The 21,304-nt window shown below is 57.5% G+C and overlaps 2 protein-coding genes and 1 non-coding gene across 6 annotated transcripts; 1 reads left to right on the top strand and 2 right to left on the bottom strand.

Annotated features, from left to right (window-relative positions):
* The first annotated feature begins 64 nt into the window (after positions 1-64).
* Positions 65-158, top strand: LOC115484684 (small nucleolar RNA U13). The gene has a single exon (XR_003945391.2). It is a non-coding gene; the product is annotated as a small nucleolar RNA U13 (small nucleolar RNA).
* Positions 159-978: 820 nt separating this feature from the next.
* On the bottom strand, positions 979-6,362 carry RNF122 (ring finger protein 122). 4 transcript variants are annotated; one of them, XM_050982930.1, is made up of 6 exons: positions 6,287-6,346; positions 5,343-5,499; positions 3,592-3,637; positions 3,347-3,388; positions 2,720-2,802; positions 1,835-2,036 (listed from the first exon to the last, which is right to left on the bottom strand). In XM_050982930.1, the coding sequence occupies exons 1-6, from the start codon at positions 6,309-6,311 to the stop codon at positions 1,931-1,933; spliced, it is 459 nt and encodes a 152-aa protein (XP_050838887.1). In that variant the 5' UTR covers positions 6,312-6,346; the 3' UTR covers positions 1,835-1,930. The 4 variants fall into 4 exon arrangements, with proteins under 4 accessions (XP_050838885.1, XP_050838886.1, XP_050838887.1 ...); XM_050982931.1 differs by having other exon boundaries at positions 2,720-2,799; XM_050982928.1 differs by lacking the exon at positions 2,720-2,802 and having other exon boundaries at positions 979-2,036.
* Positions 6,363-9,115: 2,753 nt separating this feature from the next.
* DUSP26 (dual specificity phosphatase 26) lies at positions 9,116-15,488 on the bottom strand. The gene is made up of 4 exons (XM_050982927.1): positions 15,280-15,488; positions 11,813-12,085; positions 10,580-10,788; positions 9,116-9,710 (listed from the first exon to the last, which is right to left on the bottom strand). Exons 2-4 carry the CDS (start codon positions 11,989-11,991, stop codon positions 9,511-9,513), a joined length of 588 nt encoding a protein of 195 aa, XP_050838884.1. The 5' UTR covers positions 11,992-12,085; positions 15,280-15,488; the 3' UTR covers positions 9,116-9,510.
* Positions 15,489-21,304: the final 5,816 nt, after the last annotated feature.

Here is a 21,304-nt window from a genome sequence, read left to right as displayed (position 1 = left end):
ATGTCACCGTGACAGCCAGAGCAGTGGCGCGGCACTAGGGCCGGGCGCGGCGTTCGGTGGTGCGATCCTTCCGGTTCATGGAAATGATGAATGGGAGCGGCACGCGGCTGCGTGACGTGTGCGCCCTGCGTTACGACATTGCACAGTCCCATCTGACCGCCGGGGGGTCCTGACGTCATTATGACGTCATTTTACCGTCTGTGTGTCAAAAACAGCCGGAGCTGGGCAGCTAGGAATCTACTAGAGATTTCTCTTAGATACTGCTGACGTCATCAGTGTGCTGTCTGAGGTGTTTGGGAATCGGCTCTGTGATGTCACTGCTCCAGGTAGGAAGATGTTATGGGGTATATGATGCCACTGCTGACGTCATTCCCATGGTGTGTGAGGTGCCTGGTAATCGATTCTGTGATGTCACTGCTACGTCATTCCCACATGTCAAAACGCGTTAAATTCAATAGTTAGGGGGATATTATGGGGTGTATGATGTCACTGCTGACGTCATTCCCATGGTGTGGGAGTGCCTGGTGATTGGCTCTGTGACGTCACCGCCACGTCATCTCCTCGCCCTGTCGCTAATCAGTCGAAATGAGCAAATCAAGGGGGGTGTGCACAGCCTGGGCTCTCTGTGATGTCACTGCTGATGTCACATTCTCCAGGAGGTGTCAAAAACCATCAGGAATGAGCAAAGCCGGGGGTCCACCCTGATATGGGCACAGCTTGGGGATTGGCCGGCCCTGGAGGGGTCAGTGATGTCACTACTGACGTCATCATCTCTCAGATGTGTGAAAAGCAGCGACATTGGGAAGATTCGGGGGGTCCTGCCCCGATTTGGGCACAGTTTGGGGGCAGTTTGATGCTGTTTTGGGCAGTTTGTCACCACCTTACAGGGTCACCGCCAGCAGTGTCCCCTCCTTGGCGGGCTCACACCCCCCTGGGGCCCCCTGACCCATCCCTGCAGCACCCACAGCTCAGACCTGATAAAAATCATCCATTTAATAATTTTTTGGACTCAAACTGTACAGAATTCAGGAATTCAGGACATCCCTCTGGCTGTCCTGGACTGCCCAAACCCTGCCAGGGGGCTCAAGACCCTGGCACAGAGCCCCAGACCCCTGAGACTTTGATTGTGACCCATGGAAAAAATTACCAACCTTATTTGAGGATCTGCAAGCCACAGAAGTCTCAGTAGAATAATAATTAGTTTGTCATGGGGTGAAAAATTGATTTTTGGGGTTTTAGAATGGGGGCTCAGGGGGCAAGATGGAGGAATCTGGGCGTGTCCAGCCTTTCTCCTTCTTCTTGGCCTCCATCTCCTGGGTGATGGTGCTTTTGGATGGGTTTAGAGTAGAAGCTCAGTGTCCAACAGGGGTGATGGGGATTGGGAAGTGATGGTAAATATTGTACATGGAGTTTTTAGTATAAAAAGATAACACCGCCCTGAGGGTGTCAGTGTGCCTCTGACTGACCTGCTTGGCTGGACAGGAGAAAGAATTTTATAGATAACAAACAATAAACAACCTTGAGAACGAGAATAGAAGAATCCTGACTCCTTTTTCCACCACCGGGCTGGGGAAAGAGATTTTCTGACCCATCTGGGGGTCACTGTGAGCAGCACAAGCCCCGAGACAATCCCTCTGCCCCGCGGGGATCCCCAGGGGCTCGGGGGATACAAAAACAACTCCCTGCAGCAAAGGGGGGGAAGAGGACCCCGACCCGCAGCCCGGGGCTCAGCTTCCCGCCGGGAATTCCGCGGGGAGCACAACCCGGACGAGGACAAACCCCAAAGGGAGCCGCGGTGAGAATCCCAACCGGGAACCTGGGGATCCCCGCAGAGGGACCGCGGGCAGGTGGGGTGGATCCCGGTGGATCCCAGTGGATCCCGGTGGATCCCGATGGATCCCGCAGGATGCGATCCGGCCGCGGGGCTGCCTCACACCAGCTCGTCCAGGAGGGTCCCGATGGCGGCGCGGGGCTGCTTGCGGGGCTCGTTGCACATGGGGCACACGCAGCGAACCTGCAGCCACTTCAGCAGGCACCTGCGGGCAGCAACGCGGGGATCGGGGAATGCCCCATTCCCACCGGGAATTCCCGCGGGCAGGGATTCGGGAGTGCCGATTCCCGCCGGGAATTCCTGCAATTCCTGCGGGCAGAAATTCGGGAATGCCTATTCCCACGGGGAATTCCCGCAACTCCTGCAGGCAGAAATTCGGGAATGGCACCGGGAATTGCGGGAATGCTCCATTCCCACCGGGAATTCCCGCGGGCAGGGATTCGGGAGTGCCGATTCCCACCCGGAATTCCTGGCATCTGAGGGCAGGAATTCGGGAATGCCACCGGGAATTGGGGAATGCCCAATTGCCACCGGGAATTCCTGGCATCTGAGGGCAGGAATTCGGGAATGCCGATTCCCACTGGGAATTGTGGGGATGCCGAGTCCCACCCGGAATTCCCGGCACCTGCGGGCAGGGATTCGGCAATGCCAATTCCCACCCGGAATTCCTGGCATCAGCGGGCAGGAACTCGGGAATGCCACCGGGAATTGGGGAATGCCAATTCCCACAGGGAATTCCTGCAATTCCTGTGGGCAGAAATTCGGGAATGCCACCGGGAATTGGGGAATGCCGATTCCGGCATTCCCGCCGAGAGTTCCCGCAATTCCCGCGGGCAGGAATTCGGGAATGCCGATCCCCCCGGGAATTGGCCGCTCCGCCGCACTCACTTTCTGTGGAAGGCGTGCTGGCACGGCAGCACCCCCAGCTCCTCCCTCAGCCCAAAATCCTCCAGGCAGACGGCGCAGGTCTGCTGTGGGAGGTGAGACCGCGGCCGAGGGCGGGTGTGAGACGCCACGGCTCGGGAAATCCCGGGAATTCCCAGCCGGGAGCTCAGCCCAGTCCCCGGAGCAGCCGCGGGGACGGGGATTCCCTCCCGATCCGGGCCCACGCATCCCGGGACAGAGCGTGCCCCGTGTCCTGATGTTATCCCGGGTCGTCCCAGCCTGTCCCTGAGCACAGGGAACATATCCCGGTTCGTCCCAGCTCCATCCCCAGGGTTATCCCAGTTTACCCCAGCTCCATCCCTGGCCTGTCCTGTGTCCCAGGTTCATCCCGGTTCACCCCAGCTCCATCCCAAGGGTTATCCCGGTTCATCCCAGCTCCATCCCCAGCCTGTCCCGTGTTCCCAGGGTTATCCCGGTTCACCCCAGCTCCATCCCCAGCCTGTCCCGTGTTCCCAGGGTTATCCCGGTTCACCCCAGCCTGTCCCCTGATCCCAGGGTTATCCCGGTTCACCCCAGCTCCATCCCCAGGGTTATCCCGGTTCCTCCCAGCTCCATCCCCATCCCGCTCACCCCGTGCACGTTCAGCCTGCGAGCGTCCCCTTTCAGAACCACCTGAGGGAGAGAAGGAGGGCCGGATTTCACACCGGGATCGCCCCGGGACGAGCTGAAGGGAGCCGGGCAGGGCCGGGATGAGCCCGGCGGGTTCCGGCCAGGGTGTCCCCTCCCGGCGCTTCGGGACGAGCAGGATCGGCCCCGCTGTGTCCCCGCTGTGTCCCCGCTGTGTCCCCGCTCCCCCCCAGCCCCCCCAGCTTTACCTCCTTGTACCCGAAGCTCTCGCTCTGCGCCTGCTGCCGCAGCTTGCTGGGGAGGGGCGACAGAAAGGCTCCGTCAGTTTGGCCACCAAAACCACCCGCGAGACCCCCAAAAACGAGGGGAACGCACCCCTCCCGCCCGGGATTTGGGACCCACGGCTCCGTTTGTGCGGGGATGGGAGGAAGGATTTGTTTGCCGTGAAGTCGCTGGCAGCGCTGCGTCCCCAGCAGCTCCTGCCGTGACCTCGGCTGGGGACAGGAGCTGCCACCCTGCTCCTCTGAGCTCTTCTAAGTTCTTCTAATCCTTCTGACGTTCACATCCTTGTAAGGACACATTTCAATAGGGCCATCGATGTCGGTATGGAACAGGAAAGAACCCAGACTCACATCCTGCTCTCAAGGTGAAGAGCAAAAAGGGAAGTTTATTTCCTGACTCCAACATTTATAGATTTCTAAAAGTGTCAGTGGGTTGGAGGGTGGCAGTGCCACCTCTCCAGTGACACTGGACAAACCAACAGCCCATCGAATTTCTCCTCCTCCATAAAAGAATGCAAAACAATGAATTATTTACAGAAAAGTGCGTGAGAAAGTTCTCTACAAGAATGTCAACATCAGAAAGCTTAAAAAACCTTCAAAAATTAGGGTGATGAGGAAAGCTGAGGTTTATAGCAGCACCACAGAATTACCTGCTGGCAGAGGCAAGAGCAGGCCAGAGATCCCCCTGCAGTGCCAACAGCAATGCCGAGGTTATTTTGCCTTTAAAAAAAAAGAATATAAAAATAAAGAAATAAAAAAAGGCTTCAATGGAACTAAGCTGCTAAAAGTGTGTGAAAACTTACATTTAGTGCATTTCTCATGCACTTTTCTGTAAATAATTATTGTTTTCTGGAAGAGGAGGAATTTGATGGACTGTTGGTTTGTCCAGTGTCACTGGAGAGGTGGCACTGCCACCCTCCAATCCACTGTCACTTTTGAGAGTCTATAAATGTTGGAGTCAGAAATTAAACTTCCCTTCTTTCTACCTTGGAGGTTCCAGCCTGGGTCTGGTTTTATTTCATGTCCTAAAAAGTCACGGATATACTTTATGAAAAATCCTTTTGCCAAGATTTTTCCTCCTGAGAAACCTCAGAAATTAAATGCAAACAAAGATTCTCTGCTGCTGTGGGATGCAACAGGTGAATCTTTGATTGGTCTCATCTGGTTGTTTTTAATTAATGGCCAATCCCAGCCCAGCTGTCTCAGACTCTGGTCAGTCAGATTTTATTATCATTCCTTTCTATTCTTTGCCAGCCTTCTGATGAAATCCTTTTCTTTTATTCTTTCAGTATAGTTTTAATAGAATATTTATCACAATTTAAAGTAATAAATCAGCCTTCTGGAACATGGAATCAGGATTTTCATCCCTTCCCTCGTCCTGGGACCTCTGAACACCACCAGGGAGCCTGGCACAGAACCCTGGGCACGGCCTCTCCTCCAGCCCAGCCCCCAAAACCGCCTGAGGGACTCAGGGGACAACACAGGGACAACACAGAGCTGGCCCTGCAGCAGCAGCAGCTGCAGCCTCGGCTTTTGGGGTTAAAAATAGCAGGGAGAGCAGGGAAAGGCACATCCTCCCTCTCCTTCCCTCTCCTTCCCTTCCCTGGACAACGGGAGCCCCTTCCTGCGCTTCCTGCCCTGCTCCGGGGGGTTTGTCCCTGTTTTCTGGGACAAAACAGGACCTGGGAGTGCCCAGGGACAGCGAGCCCCCGGCTCACCCCATGAAGCAGCAGCAGAAGATGAGGCAGAGCACGAAGATGAAGATGCCGGTGCCGAGGATGGCCATGAGGAGGTTGAGGGGCAGGTCCTGGAAGGGGATGGGCGGCATCGTGCAGGGTTCACCGCCACGAACCAGCCCCGGGCTGCAGGGGCACCCTGGGGGGAGGAGAAATTCAGCGTTGAGGTGGGAAAAGGTGAGAGCAGAGAGAGAGAAAATGGAGCTCGCCAAGAGGGCAGAAAGCAGCACCAGGACACTGTCCTGTGTCTGGGAGTGGCACTGTCCCCTGCAAGGGCAGCAGCCCAGGGTGGCACCGAGCAGCCCAGGGTGGCACTGGCAGCACAAGGACACTGTCCTGTGTCTGGGAGTGGCACTGTCCCCTGCAAGGGCAGCAGCCCAGGGTGGCACCGAGCAGCCCAGGGTGGCACTGGCAGCACAAGGACACTGTCCTGTGTCTGGGAGTGGCAGTGTCCCCTCCAATGGCAGCAGCCTCTGGAGCAGCCCAGGGTGGCACCGAGCAGCCCAGGGTGGAGAGATGCCCGATGCTGCCTGGTGATGCCCGGAGATGCCCGAGGATGGCCGGGGATGGCCGGGGGATGCCCAGGGGATGCCTGGAGATGCCCGGGGATGGCCGGAGATGCCTGGAGGCTGCCCGGAGATGCCCGGGGGTGCCGAGGGGATGTCCGGAGATGCCCCCGGAATGCCCGGAGATGCTCGACGATGCCCAGAGTTGCCCGGAGATGCCCACGGGATGTCCAGAGATGCCCGGGGATGGCCGGGAAATGGCCGGGGATGCCCGGGGGCTGCCCGGAGATACCCGGGGGTGCCGATGGGATGCCCGGTGATGCCCGGGGAATGCCCAGGGGATGCCCCGCTCCCCCCGCAGCCAGTGCCCCCCTTCCCGGGCAGCAGGGAGGAGACACCCCCTGCCCACCCCGCGCTCACCGTGGCACCACTGGAACGGGGGCATCGGGCGGCTCCGCGGGGCCGCGGCTGCTCCTCCGGGCCATGGCCGTGCCCGAAAACCCCGCCCCGGCCCCGCAGCCCCCCCGGGGCCGCCCCCGGCCCGCCCCCGGCCCGCCGCACCCCCGGCGGGTCAGAGCCACGGGCCCGGTCCCAGGGCATCACCTGGCACAGGTGGCACCCAGCCCGGCCTCGGGCACACAGCTGCCCTTTGGGGGCTCGGTGTCAGGTTTGGGACACCAAAGTCAGATAGTCCGGAAAAAGTCTTTGTTGGGAGGGTTTTCCTCTTCGTGCTGAGCTAAAGGCAGAAGGGAATTCCTGGCTGGGAGGGGCTGGGATGGAATTCCCAGAGCAGCTGAGGCTGCCCCTGGATCCCTGGCAGTGCCCAAGGAGCCCCCTGGGATGGTGGGAGGTGTCCCTGCCATGGCAGGGGTGGAGTGGGGTGAGTTTTAATGTCCCTCCAACCCAAACCAGACTGGGATGGTGACACCCAGCCCAGGCTCGGGGACACCGGCCAGCTCAGCGGTGACACATGGGGTGAGGGTCCTGGTGTGCCCCAAGGCACAGAGCTGTCCCTGTATGGCCCCAGGTCCCTTTTCCCCCCTTTTCCATGATCCCAGCATGTCCCCAGGTCCCTGTCCCCCCTTTTCCATGATCCCAGCATGTCCCCAGGTCCCTGTCCCCCCCTTTTCCTTGATCCCAGCATGTCCCCAGTCCCTTTCCCCCCCTTTTCCATGATTCCAGCATGGCCCCAGGTCACTGTCTCCCCTTTTCCATGATCCCAGCATGTCCCCAGGTCCCTGTCCCCCCCTCTCCATGATCCCAGCATGTCCCCAGGTCCCTGTCCCCCCCTTTTCCATGATCCCAGCATGTCCCCAGTCCCTGTCCCCCCCCCTCCATGATCCCAGCATGTCCCCAGTCCCTGTCCCCCCCCCTCCATGATCCCAGCATGTCCCCAGGTCCCTGTCCCCCCCCTCTCCATGATCCCAGCATGTCCCCAGGTCACTGTCCCCCCTTTTCCTTGATCCCAGCATGTCCCCAGGTCACTGTCCCCCCTTTCCTTGATCCCAGCATGTCCCCAGTCCCTTTCCCCCCCTTTTCCATGATTCCAGCATGGCCCCAGGTCACTGTCCCCCCTTTTCCATGATCCCAGCATGTCCCCAGTCCCTGTCCCCCCCTCTCCATGGTCCCAGCATGTCCCCAGGTCCCTGTCCCCCCCTCTCCATGATCCCATCATGTCCCCAGGTCCCTGTTCCCCCCTCTCCATGATCCCAGCATGTCCCCAGGTCCCTGTCCCCCCCTTTTCCATGATCCCATTATGTCCCCAGTCCCTGTCCCCCCCTCTCCATGATCCCAGCATATTCCCAGTCCCTTTCCCCCCCCTTTCCATGATCCCAGCATGTCCCCAGTCCCTGTCCCCCCCTCTCCATGATCCCAGCATGTCTCCAGGTCCCTGTCCCCCCCTCTCCATTATCCCATCATGTCCCCAGGTCCCTGTCCCCCCCTTTTCCACGATCCCAGCTCAGCCCAGCTGCTCCGGGGCTCTCCGGAAGCTCGGGAAGAATGGAGCTATATCGGGAGCGGGAGGACAATGAGGGCTGGCAGCCACCAGGGCCGAGGCCACCCGGGCCACCAGGACCCCCCTTCCTGGCCCTGGCACCCTCCTGGCCCAGCTCTGCTGCTCCTGGGCGTGTTTGTCACAGCCGGGGGTGGGGGGGCACTGGGAGCTGCCTTTGGGACACTGGCACGGCCACCTCGTGCTGGACAGTGACACTGGGACTGCCAGCCCTGCTGGGTGACACTGGGACTGCCAGCTCTACTGGGTGACACTGGCACTGCCAGTTCTACTGGGTGACACTGGCACTGCCATCCCACCTGGGTGACAATGGGACTGCCAGACCAGCTGGGTGACATGGGCACTGCCATCCAGCTGGGTGACACTGGCACTGCCAGCCTGTCTCTGCCTCCCACCAGGAGTCCCCAGTTGTCCCCACTGCTGGGAAAAAGAGGGGACAATCCCAGGACAGGCCCTGAGCTGGGGCTCAGGTTTGGGTGGGGGCTCAGGTTTGGGTGGGATCCCAGGTTTGGGTGGGATCCAAGGTTTGGGCACTGAGCAGGATCCCAGATTTGGGCGGGATCTCAGATTTGGGCGGGATCTCAGGTTTGGGCAGGATCCCAGGTTTGGTCGGGATCCCAGGTTTGGGCGGGATCCCAGGTTTGGGCACTGAGCAGGATCCCAGGTTTGGGCGGGATCCCAGGTTTGGGCACTGAGCAGGATCCCAGGTTTGGGCAGGATCTCAGGTTTGGGTGGGATCCAAGGTTTGGGCACTGAGCAGGATCCCAGATTTGGGCGGGATCTCAGGTTTGGGCGGGATCTCAGGTTTGAGCAGGATCCCAGATTTGGGCAGGATCCAGGTTTGGGCACTGAGCAGGATCCCAGATTTGGGCGGGATCTCAGGTTTGGGCAGGATCCCAGGTTTGGGTGGGATCCCAGGTTTGGGAGGGATCCCAGGTTTGGGCAGGATCCCAGGTTTGGGCACTGAGCAGGATCCCAGATTTGGGCGGGATCCCAGGTTTGGGCGGGATCCCAGGTTTGGGCGGGATCCCAGATTTGGGCGGGATCCCAGGTTTGGGCAGGATCCCAGGTTTGGGCGGGATCTCAGGTTTGGGCACTGAGCAGGATCCCAGGTTTGATCCCTGGACTGAGTTTGGGGACACTCGGGTCCATCTCGACCCCGAGCACTCAGGTGACTCTCTGTCCCCCAGTCCCGTGCCAGATGCCACCCTGAGCCGTCCCCAGTCCCACGAGGCTCTTCCTTAGCTCTGCCTTTATTGTCACAGGGTGGCAGGAGGCACGGAGAACACCCGAACACGGCGACAGGAGCTGGCCTGAGCCCGCACACCACACCCGACATCACCACGGACACACGGCACGCACGGCAGGGGACACACTGAGCTGTCCTGGCAGCCAGGGACACAAATGCCAGGGGGGACAACGAAGCCTTGGAGGCTCCCTGGAGGCCACGGGGATGGAGCAGCCGGCGAGGTGGGGCCGATTCCCTCCGGAGGCTGCGGGAGCGCGCGGGCTGGGATGGAGGCCATGGCCGGGAGTGCAGGTGGAGGGTCTGGGCCGGACCACGGGGGGACCCCCTGAGCTGGGGGGGCTGTGGGGGAGCCACGGGCAGAGCTGACACAGCGGCAGCCCCTCAGGAGCTCCTCTTGAGCCGCAGGGCGTTGTCCAGGGCCACCAGCTGGCGCAGGAAGCCGCGGTTGGGGATGATCCCGCGGTGGTCCTTGACCGTCTTTATGGCTTCGACCAGGGGCATGTGGTGGCGGATCATGAGGTAGGCGAGGACCAGGGTGGCCGACCTGCTGACCCCGACGGCACAGTGCACGAGGATCCTCCCTGCAGGGACATGGCGGCCGCGTCACGGCAGAGCCAGGAAAATCCCACATTTTCAGCCCCAAAAATACCACATTTTCAGCCCCAAAAATACCACATTTTCAGCCCCAAGAATCTCACATTTTCATCCCCCAAATCCCACATTCTCAGCCCCAAAATACCACATTTTCAGCCCCAAAATCCCACATTCTCAGCCCCAAAATCCCACATTTTCATCCCCAGAATCCCACATTCTCAGCCCCAAAAATACCACATTTTCAGCCCCAAAAATCCCACATTTTCATCCCCAAAATCCCACATTTTCAGCCCCCAAAATACCACATTTTCATCCCCAAAATCCCACATTTTCAGCCCCAAAAATCCCACATTTTCAGCCCCAAAATCCCACATTTTCAGCCCCAAAATCCCGCATTTTCAGCCCCAAAATCCCACATTTTCAGCCCCAAAAATACCACATTTTCAGCCCCAAAATCCCACATTTTCAGCCCCAAGAATCTCACATTTTCAGCCCCAAAATCCCACATTTTCAGCCCCAAAATCCTATCCAGGGGACACCATTGGGATTATCCCATGAGACATCACTGAGGTGATCCCATGAGAAGACACCATCGAGGTGATCCCATCCAGGGCACACCATCGAGGTCATCCCATGAGGAGACACCACTGGGATTATCCCATGAGGAGACACCACTGAGGTGATCCCATGGGGAGACACCATTGGGGTGACCCCATGAGAAGACCCCATCCCAGCCTCAAAACCCCTTTATTTCCCAGGATCCTTAACACCAACCACCCCCAGACCACCACCGCCTCTCCCAGGGCCGCTCCCCCCATCCCTTCTCCCTCTCCTCCCCCTTCCCCTGCCGGGGCACCTTCGTTGAGGGCCTGGTGGATGAAGTCAGCGGCGGGGTAGAAGTAGGGGCTCATGTCGAAGGAGGGCGAGTCGTGGGCCTCGATGCCCAGGTAGCGGATGCCCGTGCCCTCGTAGTAGTCGGCGCCGCCGCGCCAGCGGCAGTGCGAGGCGTTCAGCACGTGGGTGATGCGCAGCTGCAGCAGCTCCCGCCGGTTGGACGCGATGTCTCTGCAGGGACAGCAGGGAGGGGACACCTCAGAGCAGTGAGAAATGTCCCAGAACACTGGGAAGGCTGTTCTGGGTAAATGTTTCTGCCTGAGGGAGCTGGATATAAAAACCTGGCGGATTTTTGGGTTTTACAGTGCTCTCCCAGCCCTGGCTCGGTGAACACCCTCCCTGTCACCTCCTTCCTCCTTTGTCACATCTAGATCTCTGCAGGGACAGCAGGGAGGGGACACCTCAGAGCACTATGAGTGTCCCAGAACACTGGGAAGGCTGTTCTGGGTAAATGTTTCTGCCTGGGAGAGCTGGATGTAAAAACCTGGTGGATTTTTGAGATTCTTTGGTTTATGGTGATCTCACAGCCCTGTCTCGGTGAACACCCTCCCTGTCACCTCCTTCCTCCTTTGTCACATCTAGATCTCTGCAGGGACAGCAGGGAGGGGACACCTCAGAGCACTACGAGTGTCCCAGAACACTGGGAAGGCTGTTCTGGATAAATGTTTCTGCCTGGGAGAGCTGGATGTAAAAACCTGGTGGATTTTTGAGATTCTTTGTTTTATGGTGATCTCACAGCCCTGTCTCTGTGCACACCCTCCCTGTCACCTCCTTCCTCCTTTGTCTCAGGAAAATCTCTGCCAGCACAGCAGGCAGGGACACCTCAGAGCACTATGAGTGTGCCAGAATGGTGGAAAGGCTGTTCTGGATAAATGTTTCTGCCTGGGAGAGCTGGATGTAAAAACCTGGCCGATTTTTGAGATCACTGGGTTTTAAGGTGCTGTCACAGCCCTGTCTCCATGGACACTCCACCTGTGACCTTATCTCCTGTCCTTCAGCTGAAACAGTTTCTCCATCACAGGTTTTTTGCGAGAACAGGCAGTCAGACTAACCTGCAAGCTGCAGCCTTAACTCAAAGATGTCCATTTCACCAGAATCAAAGCGGATTCCTACCCTGGAAAATTCCCACTCTGTCTCACCTGCCAGGGGGATCCCTGCCAGCCCTACCCCAGCCCGTGTCGCTGGCCACACTTACTGGTCTCCCAGGTAGAGGCCAGGCCACACCTCGTCGGCGTGGTTGCAGGCGGTTTTGCCGGTGTAGAGCAGCCGCTCCAGCTCGAAGACGCTGAGGATGGGGTGGCTCCCGCGCTCGTCCCGCGGGGCGCGGCTCGGGGACCTGCTGCTGCTCCTGTAGAGCCTGGACAGGAAAGCCATGGGCGCTGCCCAGCCCCACAAGGCATGCCTGTGGGGGCGGGGAGGCCGGACGGGGGCCTGGGGGTCACTTCTGCTGCTGCTGCCACCCACGGTCCTGTCGGGGAGCAGAGGAGAGGCCGTCAGGAGAAACCCCTCTGTCACTGACACGTTCTATGGAAAATCCTTTCCTTGGGGTTTTCCCTCCTGAGGAGCTGAGAGGCCTCAGGACCAAACTGCAAACAAAGATTCTCTGCTGCTGTGGGTGCAGCAGGTGGGGCTGGGATTGGGCTCTGTGGTTGTTTCTCATCAATGGCCAATCCCAGCCCAGCTGCCCAGACTGTCTGGTCACAGACAAACCTTTGTCATTCATTCCTTTTCTATTCTTAGCCAGCCTTCTGATGGAATCCTTCCTTCTGTTCTTTTAGTATAATTTTAATATAATATATATCATAAAATAATAAATCAGCCTTCTGAACATGGAGTCAGATCCTCATCTCCTCCCTCATCCTGGGACCCCTGTGACCACTGTCACAATCGGTGACCCCGAGTGAAGAAACCACCACACCCCTCCTCAGCGAGGGGCTGGGAATGGGGCTGGAGCACCAGGAGGGTCTGAGGGAGTTGGGAAGGTGTTGGAATGTTGGGGGACACAGGACAATGATGGACCTTGGACCTGGTTAACATCAGAGATTTGGTAACAGGATGCCTTGGCAAAAGCAAACAGAACTTTAAAAATTAAACGTGGATTGCAAGATTCAATCAAACGGGTTTACCCTAAAAAGAAAATCCCATTAAACTCTGCAAGCAAGAGATGCTGTTAAAAGCATAAGGCTGTGTGTGTGATTTTAACTAATCATTGTAGTACACATGACTGTCTCCCTGACATGGAAGTGTTTGTATCCACAATGAAATCGGGTTCTGATCTCTGAGTCAGCGTCCCTGTCCCTGTCTCTCTCCATCCCCGACAGAAAGGGGCTCAGCCCGGAGAAAAGGAGGCTCAGGAGGGACCTCGTGGCTCTGCACAGCTCCTGGCAGGAGGGAGGGAGGCTGAGGGAGCTGGGAAGGGGCTCAGCTGATGGGGCTGGGGAGAACTTCCAGGTGCTAGAGCTGGGGAGCTTCCAGCTGCCAGGGCTGGGGAGAACTTCCAGCTCAGGTTTGGGGAGAATTTCCAGCTGCCAGAGCCTCCACGGGCCCAGCGTTGCTCCAGCCCCGCGGCTTTGGGCTGAGGCCACCTTGGCAGGAGCTGCCCTGCCCAGGAGCCCCTCCCGTGGCTCTGCTGCCAGGGGACGGTGCCAGCTCGGGGCTGGCGCTGCCAACCCACACTGGGAGGCGAGGAAAGGCGGCCAGGGCTGGGCACGGCACCAGGATAGGGCAGGAAAAGCCCCGAACAGGTGGAGGATTCCACATGGCACCAGGCAGCCTGGCCGCGGCACAAAACCCTGCGGGGCAGCATTAACCCTCCACGGGCACGGCCCCGCGGCTGCTCGGGAGCAGCCGGGGCCGCTCTGGGCTGGGAAGGGTTAACCGCAGGCATGAGCAAGCTGCTTTTAGCCAGCAGCTCCTCCAGGGCACGGATCTGCATCATCCGCTGCTGTCACACATCTGCAAGGACCCTGCCCGGGCAGTGCCCGCTGCCAGGCTCGGTCAGAGCGGCGTTTTTGTGTCCCCTTCGCTGCTGCCCCTCCCTCAGGAGGAGAAATGAGAAATTCTCCTTCTCCCCGAGCTGTGCTGGGGGAAGCGCAGCGACCTCGGTCCCTCCTGTGTGACATTCCCTGTCCCTCCTCTGTGACATTCCCTGTCCCTCCTGTGTGACATTCCCTGTCCCTCCTCTGTGATATCCCCAGTCCCTCTTCGGTCCCTTCTCTGTGATATTCCCGGTCCCTCCTGGGATCTCCTCGGTCCCTCCTGTGTGACATTCCCGGGGCTCCAGCCAGCCGAGGAGGAGGAGGAAGGAGCCCCCAGAGCCTCCAGCCATGTCTTGGCAACGCAGAGGGAAACGCGCCAAGGGCAGGGGGGAGCTCGGAGGGAGAGCCAGGGATGTCCCCATGTCCCTTCTCTGTCCCCGGGGTGCTGCCAGCCCTGCCCAGGTGTCACCCCAGGGCCAGCTCCTCTTGCTCTGACCCAGGCTGGGAATCCGGGCTGGGACAGGCTCCGGGCAGGGCCGAGCTCCGGAACCTTGTGTGACCTTGGTGGCAGCGCGGCCGCGCGTCCCCAGCCCCGGATCATGGGGAGGGCCGGAGCGGCGGAATTCCAGCTGCTCCTCTGGCCACAGCTGGCTGGAAAAACAGCCATGCCCACCCAGGCCGGGCTGCCAGCCGCGCCCGGAGCCCCCCGCAGCCCCCCAGGGTCGGGAGAGACCCCGCGGCCGGAGCTGGAACAGCCCCGGGCACCTCCCGGGCAGGGCTGGCCCCGGGCGGGGGGCAGAGCCGGGGATCGCTGGGAGGGGGGCATGGAGCCTTGGGAGGGGGGGCATGGAGCCCTGGGAGGGGGGCATGGAACCTTGGGAGGGGGGCATGGAGCTGTGGGATAGCGGGAATGGTCCTGGGGGAGGGGGGGGATGGTCCTATGGGGTGCAGGAATGATCCCGTGGGGTGCAGGGATGATTCTGTGGGGTGCAGGAATGATCCCGTGGGGTGCAGGGAGGGTGGAGGATGCAGGAGTAATCCCGAGGGGTGCAGGGAAGGTTGAGGATTCAGGAACGCTCCTGTGGGGTTCAGGGATGATCCCGGGGGTGCAGGGAGGATTCAGGATGCAGGAATGATCTGGTGGGGTGCAGGAATGATCCCGGGGGCGCAGGGAGGGTTCAGGATGCAGGAATGATCCTGGGGGTGCAGGGAGGGTTCAGGATGCAGGAATGATCCTGGGGGTGCAGGGAGGGTTCAGGATGCAGGAATGATCCTGGGGGTGCAGGAATGATCCCGGGGGCGCAGGGAGGGTTCAGGATTCAGGAACGATCCCGGGGGTGCAGGAACGATCCCGAGGGGCGCAGGGAGGGTTCAGGATTCAGGAATGATCCCGGGGGTGCAGGAATGATCCCGGGGGTGCAGGGAGGGTTCAGGATTCAGGAATGATCCCGGGGGTGCAGGAACGATCCCGGGGGTGCAGGGAGGATTCAGGATTCAGGAATGATCCCGGGGGTGCAGGAACGATCCCGGGGGTGCAGGAATGATCCCGGGGGTGCAGGGAGGGTTCAGGATTCAGGAATGATCCCGGGGGTGCAGGAACGATCCCGCGGGTGCCGCAGGGAGCCGTGCGGAGGCTCCGCGCCCCGGGGGAGCCGCGGGCAGGGTCGGGCCAGCCCGATCGTACCTTGGCGAGCGCCGGGAGCCGCGGCAGGAGCGGGAGGAGCGGGATCAGCCCCGGTCGGCCATGTCTGGCTGCCGCCGCCGGCGGAGGGAGGCGGATGGAGGAGCAGCTATTTTAAGGCATGACATGGCCGGAGGCAGCGGGGTTCGTGCCGGGCTGGGCGCGGAGGGGACGCGCGGACACCGCGCAGCAGCGACAGCGACAGCGACAATGTCCCCAAATCCTCCGCGGAGCCTCCCCCGCACCCCGGCGGAGCCACGGGAGCGCAGGGACGGGGGGAAATGGGGATGGAGGTTGATATTTTTCGGTGGTTTTCAGTTTTTTTCCCCTATTTTTGGGTAATTTTGGGGTTTTTTTGGTAATTTTTTGTGTATTTTTCCTCCCTAAGCGATTTTTTGGTGTATTTTTAGGTATTTTTTTTTATTTTTCCTTCCCAGGCAATGTTTATTTGTATTTGGTTTTGGTTTTTTTTTCCTTTCTAGGCGATTTTTAAAATTACTTTTTGTATTTTTTAGTAATTTTTTTGTATTTTTCCTTCCAAGGGGATTATTTTTGGTGGTTTTTAGGGTTTTCTTTTGTATTATTCCTTCCCAGTCACTGGAGGTTTTTTGTATTTTTTTTGTATTTTTTGTATTTTTCCTTCGAAGAGGATTAATTTAGGTATTTTTCAGAGTTTTTATTTTTTGTTTTGGTTTTTTTTTTTTTTTTTTTTTTTTTTTTTTTTTTTTTTTTTTGAATCCTGGGGTTGTCCTGCTCAGGATGGGATGGGATTGATGGGATGGGATCAATGGGATCCATGGGATGGAATGGGATCCATGAGATGGGATGGGATGGAATCAGTGAGATGGGTTGGGATTCATGGGTTGGGATGGGATTCATGGGTTGGAATGGGATCCATGGGATGGGATGGGATGGGATCCATGGGTTGGAATGGGATCCATGGGATGGGATGGGATCCATGGGATGGGATGGGATCAGTGGGATGGGATCCATGAAATGGGATAGGATTGATGGGTTGGGATCAGTGTGATGGGATTGATGGGATGGATGGGATCCATGGGATGGGATCAGTGGGGTGGGATGGGATGGGATCCATGGGATCCATGGGATGGGGTGGGATCCATGGAATGGGATGGTATCAGTGGGGTGGGATGGGATCAGTGGAATCAATGGGATGGGATGGGATCAGTGGGGTGGGATGGGATCAATGGGATGCATGGGATGGGATCCATGGGATCCATGGGATCCATGTTATGGTATCAGTGGGGTGGGATGGGATCCATGGGATGGGATCCATGGGATCAATGGGATCCATGTTATGGTATCAGTGGGGTGGGATGGGATCCATGGGATGGGATCCATGAGATGGGATGGGATCAATGGGATCCATGGGATGGTGTCAGTGGGGTGGGATGGAAGCGCAGCTGGAAAAGTTCATGGATGCAGCCACTGGAGGCTGCTCTGGTCATACATAAATCACCTCCATCCTCCCTCACCAAAACCACACAGACAGCTCTGGCAGCCCCTCCCTTCCCCCACTGCTGGAAAAGCTGGAAAACCTCTCCTGGAGGGGGAGATCCCTCAGCTTCCAGCCCCATTCCTGAGGGATTCATGGAAAACCCCTCCTGGAGGGGGGATCCCTCAGCTTCCAGCCCCATTCCTGAGGGATTTATGGCCCTGACCTTCACCCTGTGCCTCCCTCTCCCCTCCAGGGACATTCCCATTGTTATTCCTGCAGGATTCACTCTCAGATCTCCTCTTCAAACAGATAATTAAAAGGTAATGGTGTTTATATTGCAGAGAGAAATAACAATAATGGTAATAATGATCCCAATGAACACGGCTTGGCTGCTCAGGAGAGTTTGTCAAACTGGAGAGGCCGGGCACACTTTGATGGGTTTGGGGACCAGGATTTACAGGGCAAACTGACTCAGCTGTTCACAGGTGACTGCTGAGGTGAAGCCGCTTTCAGGGGCAGCCAGAGCCGTGACTGCAGCAGGACACAATAAAAATAAAATGATGATAAAAAAGGGGGTTAAAATCCCATCAGTTTTACAGCAGCGGGTGTGCAGGGCGGAGATGAGGTCCTGCAGAGCCATGCCCTGAGGTCCTGCAGAGCCATGCCATGAGGTCCTGCAGAGTGCTGGAGCCATCCTGCACAGTTTTACAGCAGGGCAGAGCTCTGGTCCTGCAGAGTGCGGGATCCATCCTGCACAGTTTTACAGCAGGACGGAGCTCTGGTCCTGCAGAGTCCTGGAGCCATCCTGCACAGTTTTACAGCAGGATAGAGCTCTGGTCCTGCAGAGTGCTGGAGCCATCCTGCACAGTTTTACAGCAGGGCAGAGCTCTGGTCCTGCAGAGTGCGGGATCCATCCTGCACAGTTTTTACAGCAGGATGGAGCTCTGGTCCTGCAGAGTGCGGGATCCATCCTGCACAGTTTTACAGCAGGATGGAGCTCTGGTCCTGCAGAGTGCTGGAGCCATCCTGCACAGTTTTACAGCAGGACGGAGCTCTGGTCCTGCAGAGTGCTGGAGCCATCCTGCACAGTTTTACAGCAGGATGGAGCTCTGGTCCTGCAGAGTGCGGGATCCATCCTGCACAGTTTTACAGCAGGGCAGAGCTCTGGTCCTGCAGAGTGCGGGATCCATCCTGCACAGTTTTACAGCAGGACAGAGCTCTGGTCCTGCAGAGTGCGGGATCCATCCGGAATGAACGGCTCGGCTGCTCCGGGCCGCCCACGCGGGCTCCTTTCATCCAGGGTGAATTCCAGGAGCTGGAACTGCCCTGGGAGAGCTTGGGGTAACTTGGGGGTTACTCGGGGGTTACTCAGGGGTAACTCAGGGGTTACTCAGGGGTAACTCAGGGGTTACTCAGGGGTTACTCAGGGGTTACACAAGGGTACTCAGGGGTAACTCAGAGGTAACTCAGGGGTTACTCAGAGGTTACACAGGGGTTACACAAGGGTAACTCAGGGGTTACTCAGAGGTAACTCACAGGTAACTCAGGGATAACTCAAGGATAACTTGGGGGTAACTGGGATAACTCATGAGTAACTCAGGGATAAGTCTGGGATAACTCACGGGTAACTCAGGGATAATTCTGGGGTAACTCTGGGGTAACTCGGGGGTAACTTGGGTTACTCAGGGGTAACTTTGGGATAACTCTGGGGTAACTCTGGGGTAACTCATGGGTTACTCAGGGGCAACTCAGGGGTTACTTAGGGATAACTCTGGGATAACTCGGGGGTAACTCAGGGCTAACTCGGGGGTAACTCAGGGATAACTCATGAGTAACTCATGGGTAACTCTGGAGTAATGTGGGGGTTACTCAGGGGTAACTTTGGGGTAACTCAGGGATAACTCGGGAGTAACTCAGGGGTAACTCAGGAGTAACGTGGGGGTTACTCAGGGGTAACTCAGGAATAAGAGCAATAACTCAGGGGTTATTAATGGATAGCTCGGGGGTCACTCTGGGGTAAGTCCAGGGGTCACTCAGGTGTTACTCAGGTGTTACTCAGGGGTCACTCAGGGTCACAGCTGGGGCTGGGCCCCATCCCTGGCCCGGGGCCCTGCTCTGGGGGCTGCACCCAGCCCCAGCTGGAATTAAAATTCCCCTAAAAGCAAAAAGCACCAAAAGCAAACGCGCAGTGAGCCCCCAGAGCAGCCCTGGGAACTGAGCCTCGGCTGCACAAATGTCCCCTAAAATTGGGGTCCCTTCTGGGTGGGACACAAAAAGCTCCTGTGGCTGCAGGGTCCTGGAAGGGGAGGTGGCTGCAGGTCTGGGATTCACCCTGCTGCAAACAGAGCCTAACAAAGCTGAGGAATCCAATGCTGGGAGCCCAAATCCTGATTTTCTCCTGGTGAAATCGGCTGCACCCACCCGGACAGAGCTCAGGCCTGAGCCTCCCTCTGCTCTCCTTGGAAATATCCAGGATTTTGCCTCTGATCCCCTCCCCTGCTGGGTTTTGTCACCCACTTGGGCACTTCATCACGGTTCTCCTTCCCTTTGGAAAGCGCTGACGTGTAATTATTGCCGTGATTAACGCTCTTGTGCAGCTAATTGTAATTACACTTTCCCATCCCCAGCCTCAATTACTCATCCTTGCCTCAGCCCAATGTTTTCCTCTCCACGAGTTTCTGGAAGTTGTCTGGCCTGGATAAATATTCCCAGCAAACCATGCCAGCATCCCAAACTCCTCCGTTTCCCCCACGGGGATTAATTTCGGGCCACAATGATGAATAAAGGCTGGATCGTGGGCTGGTGGAAATCAGAGCAGCTCCCATCGTGCCACCACACTGTCACCATGATATTTTATAAAAAAATTTTTTTGGGAAGCTGGGAAGCTTCAGCTTCTCCCTGTTCTGCTGCTTTGGAATGGGATTTGGAGAAGTGTTTACCCAGTATGGGAATTGTTTTAAATTAATGACCAATCCCAGTCCAGCTGGGTCGGGACTCTGTGTCCCGGTTTGGAAAGCCAGGTGTCTGCTGAGGAAGGCAGGAACCTCCCTGAAATGGAAAATGTGGACACACCCCCTCTGAATTGTTATAAATTTTAAATTGGGGCTCTCAGGCAACAAAGATGGGAGCAGGAATAGCAGTTCTTTATTAGGGAAGGAAATGAAAGGATAAAATGAACAGTGCAGTGACCCAAGGCAGCCCTGGCAGAGGCAGAGCACAGCCTGACACCCTGTGGGTCAGGGGCTGGCAGCAGTGCCACTGGAATTGTGGCTCAGCCCTCCTGCAGTGCCAGGGCTGGTTCTGCTGGAGCAGGGATCCTGGAGAAGGGTGCACTCTGCCTCTGGAGATCCAGGGCCAGAGGCAGCTGCTGCTCCTCTGGGAATCCAGTGCAGAAGCCGTGCTGGTGTTCCAGGATCTCCAGATTCTATCCGGGTAGGAATGCTTGGCTCCTCCCCCTGGGCTCACATCTCCCAGTGGGATGCTGCAGTTCTTATCAGCCCTGCAGGGACATCCAATGGCCTCTTATCAGCAGGTGTGCCCCAGGGAGGAGTGGCTGTGGCAGAGATCAGGAACACTGCCCAATGGACAGGAGGGATCTGCCATGCAGGTGGTGATAGAATAAATACACCTTGCCTTGCAATCTGGGACACTCTGGTCACTCCTGGGTTTTTATTATTCATTCTTGTCCAGCTTTCTGATGTATCCATACCTCGGCTGCTGTTCCTGGTCCCAAACTCTGCTGGGTGTTTTCCCTCAGCTGGAACTCACCTGAAAAACTCCACCAATCATCCCCCTGCCCTTTTTCCAGCCTTGGTGCCCACCCTGCATCCTCTGAGACCGGAGATCCTCTCCCCTCAGCGCTGAGAGGGAAGGGGAGGCAAAATAAACAAAATTAAAAGCGAAATAATTCCATTGTCGTCTGGGTGCTTCCCAAATGAACCCATCAAAGTCGGGAGCATTACTGGAGCTGATGGCTGAGGATCCACATCCAGACCAACAGGGAGATTGGGAAGCTGCTGTTCCACTCAGCTGGGCCTGCAGGAAGTTCCCAGCCCCTGCTAATTGCTTCGTTTGGCAGCTTTAATTAAGTGCAGCCTCCTGAAGGAGCTGCTCCAGACAGAGCCCGTGCACGGCAGAGCTCCCAGAGCTCCTGGGATGTGCCCTGAGCTCCTTGGAGCAGCTCCTGGCCCAGGGCTGGGAACAGGGGAATGATGGATTCCATGGAAAATCCTCAGATTTGGGTTCTCCTGCCCCAGGGATGGTCACAGACAGCTCTGGGAGCTCATCATGGCACAGAGAACAGGGAAATGATGGATTTCATGGAATATCTGTGGGATTGGGTTCTCCTAAAATCAGGGTTTGGAACAGAGAAATGATGGATTCTATGGAAAATCCACAGATTTGGGTTCTCATGACCCAGGGATGAGAAGAAGGGAATGATGGATTCTACGGAAAATCCACAGATTTGGGTTCTCCTGAATCCAGGGATGGTCACGGACTGCTCTGGGAGCTCATCATGGCACAGAGACCAGGGAAACAATAGATTTCATGGAAAATCCACAGATTTGG

The sequence above is a fragment of the Serinus canaria genome, chromosome 22 (assembly GCF_022539315.1).
Source record: "Serinus canaria isolate serCan28SL12 chromosome 22, serCan2020, whole genome shotgun sequence".
In the NCBI taxonomy this organism is placed as follows: domain Eukaryota; kingdom Metazoa; phylum Chordata; class Aves; order Passeriformes; family Fringillidae; genus Serinus; species Serinus canaria.
This window is presented reverse-complemented; position numbering and strand designations above follow the sequence as displayed.

What these genes read in the sequence shown, in the direction of transcription:
- RNF122 (XM_050982928.1), bottom strand. Translation starts at nt 6,311, where the DNA reads ATGCCCCCGTTCCAGTGGTGCCACG. An exon ending in TTCTGCTGCTGCTTCATGGG is followed by an intron (nt 3,638 to 5,342) that starts GTGAGCCGGGGG and finishes GCCCCTCCCCAG; the next exon opens with CAAGCTGCGGCAGCAGGCGC. An exon ending in GCAGGCTGAACGTGCACGGG is followed by an intron (nt 2,037 to 3,346) that starts GTGAGCGGGATG and finishes TGCTGCCCGCAG; the next exon opens with GTGCCTGCTGAAGTGGCTGC.
- DUSP26 (XM_050982927.1), bottom strand. Translation starts at nt 11,991, where the DNA reads ATGGCTTTCCTGTCCAGGCTCTACAGGAGCAGCAGCAGGTCCCCGAGC. An exon ending in GGCCTCTACCTGGGAGACCA is followed by an intron (nt 10,789 to 11,812) that starts GTAAGTGTGGCC and finishes CTGTCCCTGCAG; the next exon opens with AGACATCGCGTCCAACCGGC. An exon ending in CCACCAGGCCCTCAACGAAG is followed by an intron (nt 9,711 to 10,579) that starts GTGCCCCGGCAG and finishes ATGTCCCTGCAG; the next exon opens with GGAGGATCCTCGTGCACTGT.